The 12,798-nt window shown below is 42.5% G+C and overlaps 1 protein-coding gene across 4 annotated transcripts; it reads left to right on the plus strand.

Annotated features, from left to right (window-relative positions):
* The first annotated feature begins 4,616 nt into the window (after window positions 1-4,616).
* On the plus strand, window positions 4,617-10,895 carry LOC111264176 (uncharacterized). Of its 4 annotated transcripts, none has more exons than XM_022839851.2 (7): window positions 4,617-5,543; window positions 6,619-6,747; window positions 6,886-7,032; window positions 8,405-8,587; window positions 8,901-9,080; window positions 9,295-9,486; window positions 9,659-10,895. In XM_022839851.2, exons 2-7 carry the CDS (start codon window positions 6,639-6,641, stop codon window positions 9,748-9,750), a joined length of 903 nt encoding a protein of 300 aa, XP_022695586.1. In that variant the 5' UTR covers window positions 4,617-5,543; window positions 6,619-6,638; the 3' UTR covers window positions 9,751-10,895. The 4 variants fall into 4 exon arrangements, with proteins under 4 accessions (XP_022695586.1, XP_022695587.1, XP_022695588.1 ...); XM_022839852.2 differs by having other exon boundaries at window positions 4,617-5,246; XM_022839853.2 differs by having other exon boundaries at window positions 4,617-5,017.
* The last annotated feature ends 1,903 nt before the right edge of the window (window positions 10,896-12,798 follow it).

Consider the following 12,798-nt stretch of genomic DNA (forward strand, 5'->3'; position numbering starts at 1 on the left):
CTGTGTCGATTACTCTGCGCATACATTACCAGCGGCTCTACCGTATATTATTAACAGGAAAAACGTTGACAGCTGAAGCATTAAAAGGATGCGTCATATATTTTTTAGTAGTGCTCCAAAAAACGAAGCGAAATTTGTACTGTAGAGTACTTGTGCTACGTCTACAAAAGTACTTGTGCCAGACCATAAATGGACAAAGCAATGTTGTATATCTTTCCGGCTCTAACAGAATTCTCTAAAGACTACTCTGTGAGAACGCCAATCTCAACTAACGACCGGCGCCTCACTAACGCTTTCGGTTAGGGCCGACCGTTCTACGTTCAAGGATGCCACTGCCTCTGCTACAAGCTTCACTATCTGGGCAACTGGACGTGCCACGTCGCCAAAATTTCCACAGACAGTTTTTTCGCGGCGTTCAGTAACTGGCGTCAAACCGACAACGATTAACTACCGAACCCCTCTTAACGATGACCTTTTCTTCATAAGCCGGTGACCCGTGTCCTTTCGAGACGGCGCCCGAATGCCGCTGACGTCATCTCCCTGTGCTCGGTAGTCCCGGAAACGAAAGCGGCGGGCCCGATCTCGCCCAACAGAGTCGCAGTGGCGACCAGGCCTCGATGAGGCCTCTAGGCGACAGAAAGGTACAGGCGAACATTATCATCATTGTCAATAGGGCGCGTTTCAGATCTTCTCTCCAGCCAGCCTTGGCCTGTCCATCCAACGAGGCAAGTTGGAAGTGAGCTTTCCTTGTTTGCCGTTGGCATCTCGCCAGCCTTTAAACTAAGGCTACGTACAAAAGTTAACGCAACCGCAACGTCAATGCAGCCTCTATTCGTAGTAGCTGCGCCAGCAGTCTTACAGTAACGACCTAACCTTGGCGTATGGTTTCCGTACCGTCATTGTACGTCACAGTATCAGGAACAGCGCAGCCCTGAGCCCTTGGGCTTCTCAAGCGACTTAAAGCCCGCTGCCAGCCGATGGATCTGTGAAATTTCCGACAGACGCGCCCTAGCGTCACCCAGCTTTGTTTTTTCCTAGCGTCTATTTCCTTTTTCCCTGGTTTATCGTCTGATTTTTTTCATTCGCTTGCAACCAACAGCGTCTATATGACGTGCGAACTAACTCGGGCCCACTGATTTTTCAGACTACTAGACACTTTGCAATATTAGCTTACAGCACGGAAAATCTTTTCATCATGACATAGTTGCTTTTCGCGTATTGCGTGCCTCTCGTTAGTTATACGCTTAGGTCGAGTCTAGGACTTGATAACATGCGTATAGTGCAACCTAATGTACTTGTATAGTATATTTTATAAATAGTCAGCAGATCTGGCAACAATACGATGGGAAACACAGCGGAAAACATCGTAGTTAGCCAGCTAATATGGGTGAACGAGACCGTTTTCGGTAGATGCTTTGCAGTACGTCTATATATTACTTCCATGGCGCGCAATTCCTTTTTGTCTGTAGGCGTATACGAGATTTCGGATACAAAACAGAAAACAAGCGATATATAGGCAACAGAATCAATACTTCCGTATTAAATAAACAATATATGCACGTAGTCGGAACAACTAGTTGAGTTCCTTTGCTATACGAATCGAACGCTTGGCAGTATCAGCTATGACACAACGTACGTACGCGTATGTACGCACCGCATAATGTTCAGACAGAGCGCAATATAAAGCACTACATTGAGGCTTTTTCCGATTATTCATCTATTAGTCCTCCCTTGAGGTTAACGGTGCTCTGACGTGATCACTAGACGTTCCAATGTCACACGTTGACTTGATATGGCCGCGTAATATTAAGGTCTGTAACAACATTTTCATATTTTGGTTCGCAGCGGTGGCAGTGGGATTGGCCCCAAAGCCTGCTGGAATCGCAAAGGCTGAATATTATAGGGTTCCAGCGAGAATCATTCATTTTATCTATAAGACTTTAGGCTCAAAGCTGTTCCAGTGATTGCCTATGACATGATGATAGCGCCTCGAGTTTCAGATTCAGATTGGATCCAGGTCTACGAAAACAATCGAAGAAGTCAGAATTTTTATCACGAGCAAAATAGGCTGATAAAGTTAAAATACAAACGAAGTTGAATTAATGAAAATGTCAATTATGTTGCGTAAATTTAGCCAATCGTCGCGCAATACATCCACCCGATCGTAATGTTCAACCTGCTTCCACCGAGATGCCATCACTGCTCCAACGAGATTTCCATAAGGAATGAACCATTTGGGGACTCACTAAGTGATGCTAGTACCCCTATTCCGGCGAGATGATTTACGGCATGTTACTTTGAATAGAAAGCATGTGTTTTTACCGCTATTGCCAAGTATCGAGCCTGTTGTGTAGGCTTCTAGATACATCTGGATGTGTTCTGCAACTGGCAGTTGATCGGGCTTCAGTAATGGGCCACGAGGTAAATACTTGACAAAGTGACTAATCCTCACTCATCTACTAGTTAATGAACGCTGTCTTTGTTAGATGTCTATTCGCGTTTGGCAAAAGGCTTACCTTGAAAAAGAGAACGCTGTTGGCTAAATCGACGTTCTGAGTACCATTTTATTGACCATGTAAACCGTCTACTCTAAGCATGCGTCATCATTTATTTAATAGAGATACCTCGCCCAGTTCTTGAGTCAACCAGCATTGAGCTAGTTAGATACGAGTAGCAAATTAGGAGGGAAATCGGACTGTTATTATATAAGCGCCTGATAAATTTTCGAATCTAAGCGCCGTCGATACGTGCCGCGTTTAAACATGGCCGGAACCAGTTAGGGATTGTGCCACGTATTTTACACATGTACGTACGATGAATTGCAGCAGGACAGCGTTCATATAAAGCAATTGGACTTTTGTCATAATACATTCAATTCAATTGAATCCTCTAAGGTATTTTCAGTCATTATTGGAGAATACAATAGACAAACGGTATGGCACACTCAGAAGGCTTATGAACGCATTTTTTCGACGTGAGCTTTCTTTCTGTTAACCTTTCTTCCCGATATTGCCATCTGTGTCGAAATCGCGGACCAGAAGTGACCTTTCGCTTTGGACCTTCATTAGGTAGCTTCACCAAAACAGGGCAAACCCACGCAAACGAAGGGTCATTGAAAATAAACAAGACACCGTAGATAATCGACCAGTGAATCGTTCCAAGATACCTGACCTGTAATTGTCAACGTAAACTAGACATTTAGCTTGGGCTCAGCTATATGAGCAGGGGTTATCTGCTGTGGGGCTCTGCTTGCACAACGGTGAACATTTCTTATTAAAAAGCCAGGCTTTGATAGTGGGCATCGAAGTTTGACGTCTGCTCTGAACAACAGTCGATATGAGCTAGAGACAGTCTTTGGGTGCGACCGGCATTAAGGAACACAATTAAGACGTTCTCGAAATCGTTCATTGACAGCATGCGATAGCTAGCTCAGACAAGAAAAAGAGGCGGGAAATTCTTTTTTTAGCCCAGATTCGATCTTGGGGGGTAATCGCCGGCCCACGTGAGTTCCACGTGTGAACGTATAGGCTACTTGATGAGATCGCCCCTTGGGGGTGGTGCTAGGTTATGACGCCTTCTCATTTCAATACAAGATTCATTGTTCAACAATTTTTTTGCAAGCCTCTGAATCCAGCTGTGCCCATCATCGATCTATCGACAAATTATTTATTACCACACATATATTCTCATCTGGTTTGCCTGTTGGAGTGTACCGCTGCTATGATGTAAATGGAGAGCGCTCTAAATAGTACGAAATACATGATGCAGGTGTTCTACACAGTGTGTGATAACCTACTTTGGGTGAAATAAGCGTATAGCACTGAGGACACTTTTATAAGACGTTCGTAAAAGGATTCGTATGAACCAGCTTATGTGGTTTACAATATTTAAGTAGCAGTCGAGCGGTAGGATTTACAATAGCAATTGTAAAAGAACTAAGCCTTTTGTCGTCGTACACCGTCAACAACTTACACGCAATACACCTAAGACTAAAAAAACATGTAATACTGCCAGAGACAACTGCTTTTATAATCAATTCTATAATAATCGGTTGATAAATTAGACTAGATAATAAGTCATTCACGTGACCCCTTCAAACGAACACGTTCCGTCTTCATGCTTCTACGTCCACATAAGTGTCGGCTTTAGAAGTGGCTTCCCAGTAGGATACGCTCGGTCATGCGCACGTTCACCAGTCACAGTACATGTATAAGATTGGTCTCGCGTTAATTGAATCAACGCAGTGTTGTTTACTATCTGTCCTGCTAAGTAAGCTTCTCCGTTCCTGGGTAAACCGACAAAGACAAAATGAGAGAAATTGTGCTCGGCCGTCCCGCTGGCTTACGGCTTGTAGAACCTCGAGTCGTTTTAGAGACAGTACGGATGAGTTTATGGAGGGATTAGCGCGTGTGTATGAGCGCATGTCTCTCAGTAAACTCCAAGTGACGCTATAGTGAAGACGGCTACGAAGCAGTGAAAGGATTCGCTCTAAGCGATTGATTGCACTAGCGCCGGCTATCGTGCGTGTCGTACGAGCTATGGCGCAACGTATTACGCGCTGGGGCAAGAGATAACGCTCCAGAGAGGACAATGAACACTGTTCAGGTCGCTCTTTATTTTGCGCCCTTTCGTTACGTTTCGCAGCTAACGGCATTGTGTTCCCTCAAGAAAAAGAGCCTATAAACAGGAAACACACTATTACCGAATCGACTCTATTTAATCTGCCAGGAACGTTTCGTTAATACGGATTTACATGTCTCTCGCGCGGAGCACGAAGTCTATACATTGTCGATCTGTTGTATTGTAAAAAATCCTACATCTTAAGAACGGTCTCTTGATACCTCGATTCAATATAGCTGTTATTTCGGAGAAGAACGACCGTAGCAATAATAATAATGTGTTTTACAAGTGTACGTTAGAGAATCTCATCTTTATTGGTACGCGCCATTTACGCTTGTTGATAATTACCTACAGCTGTATCAGAAGTTAGATTGCTTATTCGAGCAAACGGAAAAAGGTGAGGAAGATTACGTTACATCGTTACAAACAGAAGCGGTAATCAGCTAGAAAAGTAGCATCCGTGATATGGCTGCCTCTTACAACGACTTATCATTGTCGCCTCGAAACGTCTCATGAAAAATCATTGTAAACGACTATTGATATAAGGCGAACAGTCAGTGATCACCTGAAAAAGGGAAGATTGACAATGCTTGTCACTAGAAAGACACCGGCCGCTATATAAAAATGTATGTATTAAATCTACGGAAATTTCAATTCAATCGACTCAAATCCCGTTCCTGTCCTCTGGCTACAACTGGGACGATATAGATGCGAATTGGGACTCTTACTCCGTTTACTGAGTGATCTTTCTCGAGTGTAGGGTTCTACACGATCAGGAAATCAGATGCGTACGTGTAGCATCTGACTAACTTCGAATAGTTGTAATTTGTTAACGTGATTAGTGTTGTTTTTTGGAGAGCGAGTTTGACTTCGGGCCCGCTGAACTCGTGGCCGAACCGTGCGTCTTCCTACATCACATAACGGTAAAAGTTCTTACTGTTTTCACGGTCTGTACAGTTCCACGGCTATCCCCATATAATAGAGCCGTATTTTAGTCTTTGACGGCACAACCGATTGAGTAGTTGGTGTCGGACCCTATTTCAAAAGCGCCATCATTCCGAGCAGATTCGATTGCTAAATGGTAACGAGGTAATATCTATGTAGCCGAATGGCTATGTGTTAATGTGAACTTCTGCCCGCGATCCACGCGACGTTCATGAACGTTGATGTCTTACATTGTCCACTGTGGTAAGCATTGACGGCTGGCTAGCGATGAGCTACCGATGAATGCACTCTGTCAATCGATCGAGTAAAGCATGGCCGAATCATCTTTGCCGTAACCGCATTAGGTAAATGGCAACGTGTGAGGTGTGCGGCGTCGATCGAAGCCCTTCTACGTACTCGACAGTACAGAGCAGCACTTCTAGAGTACTACCTTAAACCATACGCATAGTCCCATGCGTATATGGCCAGTGACGCCATTATTCAATAGAGCCGAGAAAGCAATGTTTGCGCATATGCTACGGCTGTCTCACACGGTGAGTAGGTCCACAAGGTTGAAATATACGAATGTAGTCGTGCACTAACCCGCATAGATGAAGGACAAAGGGAAAGCACATTGCTGATGAATACAAGGCACCTCTAGCAGTTGCATCGATCTTCTGTCCGCGAGCACGCAAGACAACGTTCTGCAGAGGGAGAAAGGACTGACGATACGTTTCAGACGGACCCGTTAGAGTGGAATGCGTCATCAGCGGTGGTCCACGCGGAAAAACAAAGTTCACGGAGGAGTTCTAACCGTTATATAGCTTCGTCCATAAACAGAATGATTCGCTCACCGATACGCTTCGGCAGTTCCATCGACTGGCAAAAGTGCGAAGCGAAAGCTAGCGCGTGCCTTTCGTTTGCAAATGTATAAAAACACGGGTCGAACTATTCTGTGATGTCGTTCGATATTTGTTTAGCATTACGCTTAATGTACGTGACAAAGGTGTAAATAAGTTCAATATTGTAACACATCATAACATTTCTGGTTTTATCGTTGCTTATTCGTTGTAGAGTGTTAAAGGGGGCTGAGAATGTTGCGTAACATCATTCAGGGAGTGCTGCTTGGGGTAAACTGCCTGTTGTTTCTGGTAACCCCTGGAGGTACTCAAAGTCATACCTTCGAGCGAGCTATTAGCCATGGTAAGTTTGATTAATAAACGAGAATATTAATTATATTTATATAGCAATACTTTCGAGACGGTTATTTACGAACAAGGCCCGAGGAGTGTAAATCAGTGTTCGTTTGTTTGCGATTTGCCTGCAAAAATACATGAGCAGCGCCCGCTCGTTCGCTGGACTCGACACTTGCGATCCAACTAACGCCGCTTAATCCGAGCTCACATGAAGACCGCTTCCACATTTCGAGAGTAGAGCGGGTGCGTTATGGAAAGGCCTTCCGGCGACAGGCCAATCCACCTCAAAGCGGTAAGCTATAACAATAATAAGAGTAATGAAGACGTTCAGTAAAAGCCCTTACGGGTGATTACTAGACGAAATAGATTACCTGCCACAAACTGCCTCGTTAGGGTGTCTAGCCAGACTTTTCCTTCTACTATTTGCGGATGTTTATGTCGATACTAATGTGCCACAAGCTGCTGATTCTATTGAATCTTGTAATTTCGTTTTAACACCAGAATAAAATAGCTATAACACAACTAGCCCGATCAACTCAATCATCGTGGTCGTAGTTATGGTCAGTCTGCAGAGATCTCAAAAGCCGAAATAGCATCGGAGCGAAGATTAGCATTCGTGTCAAGCGGAAATGACTCACAACACCACTGAGATGTCATCTATTATAAGACCCAATTTTTAGCCGCCATTCCAGTCGGCCGTAACGATTTAGCTGCGTTGCTTGACGTGGCAATGCCGGTCACACTGTATTTCGCATGATATGGAGCTCTCTACGTTCTGCTGCGCCAGTAGGCGCTGGACACTCCCTAATTGTTTGCCCACGTAGTGACCCAGGCAACTCATAAGCGGCCGTTCACCATTATGAATGCAATGCTACCTGTCATCAGAGTTGTTCGCGCTGTATTTTACGCGAGGCGTCAGATTCTACGGATGCGCTTTATGATATATCGGCTCGTCGTACCCCATTGTCGTCACACCTATGTTACACACACATCTAGTTATCGTCGACCAGTGACGATTGTTAACGTCGAGTAGTTAGTACACCGCAAATGATGGATCATATTTGGGACAGTGAACGCTGACTAGCTAGACAATCGTTACCACGGAACCGCTTGTTGAACACGTTCGAACGCCATGCTATGAACGCACGCACATAAGGGCGCCAGAAATTAGTGATCTTTGGGTCATTGCCTTGATACAACTGGCCTTCGTTGGTTTATGCTTTCCTCATCGTTTCCCAGAGCTCATGCCCTCAATGTACCTCAGCAGTGGATATTTAGAACAAGTGGAGACAAATGGAGTGGTTACAGAGGTAGGAGAATACTATCACGCGTCATTAATGAACTGAGCCCTGACACAGCCTTGAGAATAACACTTCACGAGGAGGCAAGAAAAAGGGCTACACCGCACAGGTTTCTTGCCAAAAACAGCATTGTTTAGTTTGTCGATTTGCCAAAGAAAGTAGAGTTTCATAGTGTGGCGTAGCACGAACGCTGGTGGTGGAGGTGGAGCTACAAGAATTAACTTATGATATTTTCTGTAGCTTTTTCAGTGTTTGCTTAGTCGATACCTATACTATGATTAAACACACTATTATTATTACCGGCACTAGTGAGATACACATAATTTTCAATTATTGTTCATCTGTTATCGTGTGACTTTGTAGAGAAGTGCAAATATAAGAAGGAACCTTGGGGAGAGTGCGAGATGGCATCAAACATACAGAGGCGTCGGTTAGTTTTAAAAAAAAATAATCCCGCTTGCGAGCCTACTAGAGAGATAACACGACCCTGTCGTTTGTCCAAATCCGGTCAAGGGCAAAGTAGTCACAATCACAAACAGAGGACAGGTAACATTCATCATCATTGCTATTCAAATTTAATACTGAATAGGGAAACGAATTCCGTTTCCCAACAAGCATGATTAGAATTGACAGTGATAGCAGATAGCATTTCACCCTTAATATTAGGCATCTGTATGCAAGGTTAAATTTTGAAAAGAACAATAATTTTTTTCAATAGTGAAAAATATTACACTTGACTAACGTAAAGTAAAACCTAGGTGGGCCACGGGCTGGCTGGATTCTAATGGATATGCTGAGACGGCTCGGGCCTTGCAGAAGGAAACAACATAATTCCAACTTGCGTCCCATGTTGTTTCAGTGGTGTGCCGCTATAAAAAGGGCTCATGGAGTGAATGTGACCCTCACACTGGTCTGAAGACTCGGACAGACACGCTAAAATTCAGCAAACAGGGCCTTCCGCCCGCACAGGTGCAGCTTTTGCGCGATAGCTGCGAGCCAACTCGGATGATGACCCGTAAATGCAAGGCCACTAAACTCGGTAGGATGGGTTAACAATAATAAAGGCGAGTTAACTTTCGTAGTTCACCCAGCTTGCTCTTTAGTGGGAACAATGGCTATCCCGCAGAAGAGAACTATACTGAAGACAGAGTGACTCTTATCAATGGTCAGTTGTTAATGTGCAATGGGCAACGGTGTCCACAGGGTACTCGTGTAAATAAGTCATAAATAATGCTGCTTTAAATACATTTTAGGCTGTAAATACAACCGTTCTGCAGCGTGGTCCAAGTGCGATTCGCGCACGAACCTGCGCACAAAAGTTCTCAAGTTAGAGGCCGGAGTTAACCGCAGCGGGGCGGAATGCGAGCCTGAGCGACGAATCACCAAAAACTGCCGGGGTGGACAGCCTGATAAAGCCAAAAAAAGTCACGACCATTTTCCTCAAGGTATCCTTTTATCCACACTGCGTTACTATTCAGTAGCTTTGCTATCATTTTTAGAAAAATTAATGATTCGAATTTCCGGGTTCCAAACCCAGTGGTAAACTACGTAGGGCTAGTTTTCGAGTAACTTGGGTCGATATTTCCTAATATTGTTCTTAAAATTTCTTTTAATCAGAGGATCATCCCGAAGAGGAAGAGGAGATTCATATGGAAGTAGGTCAAGGGACGGAGGCAACAGGAATTCGACTCTTAACCACTTTAAAGTAGGCTTGTCTTGGGCTTTCTGATCATGACCAAACAAACAAATGTGCACCGGTTCGCCGTAGCGTTTGTCCGAGATCGGCAAAGTCTTGAAGATGAACAGCTGACCTTGCTGATATTTCAACATTGCGAGCTCCAGTGCCAGAACTGAATTTTCCAGTTCTTCGAGGAGAAAGGCACGGGAATTTTTTGCGTCCATTGCAAAGCTAGGAGACAACCTTCTCTATATTTCAATTGCATTGAAATGTACTTTTATTTAAGGGTAAATATATTACAAAATAGTGTGCAATTATCGCCTCCATAGGAGCTACGATAGAGGGCGTGAGGGTGCGGTCACCTACTACCATATTTCTACAATCTATTACAGTGGCTTTACTACGGCGGTACAACACAGGTATGGTCGGGAGGCACGGTTATTATTATTATTGTTAGCATATAAGCGATACGGAAAGGGAACGTGTTGTTTATTTGCTTTGTTTTCTCTATAAAGGTTGTAGAGGTTACTATTTAATCACCTAAATTATAGCCAGGTCGTTTATAAAGGTACTTCGAACATCTAGTCGATTTGGAAATTGTGTTGTGCAATCTCTGCAAATCTATAACACAGTAGAGCTTTGCAAGAAGAGTACAGACTTACCGTAGCACGTTAACTGCCACCTTCTGAGCACACGTTTGTCACTCTATATCTGTATATATATATATATATATATATATATATATATATGCCGTTTTACTGTCAGAATATGATGCGTACTTCGTGCTTAGTGGTGCGTGCATGTGTGTGTATGTATGTATATGTATGCTTAAAAACGGGCAAAGGATAGCGCATTACTATAGAAAGCAGTGGTTCAAATATTTATGAGGCTAATGTATACGAGGAATTATTCTTATATATGAAAATTCGAAGTTAGGAGAGAACTCGAACTGTAGTCGCCTCCCATATACGACGCCTTAAAATATTAATGATAAGTAGACCAGAACACTTAGGTAGTGGCTCTCACAAAATGATCGAACAAAACCATTATAAACAAATCCCACTGAGTTATACTATACATAAACATATATAAGCTTAGCTATGACGATGCATTTGAAATTGAGACTTTACGCACCTGGTTGTGCGATAAATAAAAATAAGCAATTAAAGGCCTAAATATTGTGATGCTTTTAGATACTTATAAGAATTCTATGTCACGTTTACTGAACTTTGTAAACTCTGTTACGTGCAGTGTGTGACCGATTATGGTATAGTTCAGGGACTTTTACTTTCGACGGGCTTGCCTGATATATAGGCGACTTCGTAACGAGTCTGAAAAGAAACATTGGTCAATACGAGCGGTGCATCACGCAGACATACTTTGATTACAAATTCTAATATTAAGCCCCGGGCCAATGCACACAGCAATTTCCGGTTTCAAATTGCAGCGCCTGAAGGTACTCTTTTCAAGGACCACCTAGTTACTTTTCCACTGATGTTCTGGGTTAATTTTTGCTCAGGATCTGACCGTATTGAATATAGAGCAATACATAATCAATTTCAGGTACATTTACTTAACAAAGACTACATTCAGCTTCTACTAAGATTCAAATTGTGTTGAGAAACAATGCAGAAATCTTGACTTGCTATTAAATATACGCAGTAATAATGCTAAGTAGGCAATTTTCGGTGCGGCCAAGTTTAATCACGGCAGTGTAACCATATAAATTGTTTACGGAAATTCTGTCGAAGTTGTAACTTGGTTACACGTTTAACAAATGAGCGTCTGAATTCGTTCCAAGTGTTACTGTCTAACTTTCACCTATCATTTCTTTTTTTCCATGATTCTCAATATACATTTTTAGGTACGAATCACTGGCAGGCATCTTTTACGCCACAGGGAATAATCAAAACTCGTCCACGGCAAACATATAATAAATATAAATAAAAGAAAAATAAAAACTTGTTATGTTGTAATAAAAACTTGTTAATGGACAAACAAAAAAAAATAGATAACAATTAACATAGCTTCTTCTTATCTTTGAATCTGCTCTTAATGATTTTCAGTGTTATACTTTAATGCTTAACAATGTAAATTACAATGCTAAGCGGTGCTGGTATTACTCTGGGTAACTTTACGGGACTATAATAAACGCCTATAAAATTCTATAAATAATGTTGGCTCCGTGTTATTACGTAAGTTTATTGCTTTCACAGTAAACATGCCAAGCCTGCTCTACTTTAGGAATCGGTCAGATTTGTGGCTGGCTGAAAATTTTATTTGTTATTAAAATCGCTGTTTCAGAGGAAAAATTAACTTACTTGGATTGGACAAGTTGGGTAGAGTGATGACAAAAACAAATACAAAAGGTATGTTTATCAATCAAAACTCCTAAAACCTTTGTGACGTTTGTTTTTAAAGGTTAATTAGATCGTATAGTTGTCAAGAACCTAGTTCGGCTCTAGCTACTTAAGCTCCTTGGGTATAATAGTCTATGAGAGTCTTGAGACCGATTCTCCGGAGCGAACATCTTTGCCCGTTCGCTGAGATTACTGCGTGTGTATGATAACGTAACCTTAAAAGTGGGGTACTTTGCAGCTAATAATACTAATTGGATTCTTTTTTTAGGTTCACGCCTTAGCACGAATTCAGTCTTAAATATTGTCGAAAATAATTTAACTGTTATTGATGAAAGCTTAGCTATGTACTGGCATTGCGGTTGTTTATATACATACACATACATATACACGACTGCCAGGATGTAACTGACTGTTTTTGTGAAATTTTTGGGTGTTTATTACTAACCTTTAGGATCGCACGACCATCTCGGCTGTCTTTCGTATCGCAGATGTTAAGCATCGCAGCTATTCTCAGAAGACTTTGACAACGACTGGGAACACACGTGGGAGATGCTCATGCCTCTCACTTAGAAAAACGAAAATTGTTTTTCTCTATGCTAGACTGTTTTGTGCTGAATTGAATATATCTTTGGAGAACTATCTGCGTTTATGGATTACGAGTCAGAACTATATACTGTTTCCTACCACACGAAACGAAGGCTGCCGATCTCTATGTAAGA

Source organism: Varroa jacobsoni, unplaced genomic scaffold (genome assembly GCF_002532875.2).
Source record: "Varroa jacobsoni isolate VJ856 unplaced genomic scaffold, vjacob_1.0 scaffold_825, whole genome shotgun sequence".
NCBI classification, from domain to species: domain Eukaryota; kingdom Metazoa; phylum Arthropoda; class Arachnida; order Mesostigmata; family Varroidae; genus Varroa; species Varroa jacobsoni.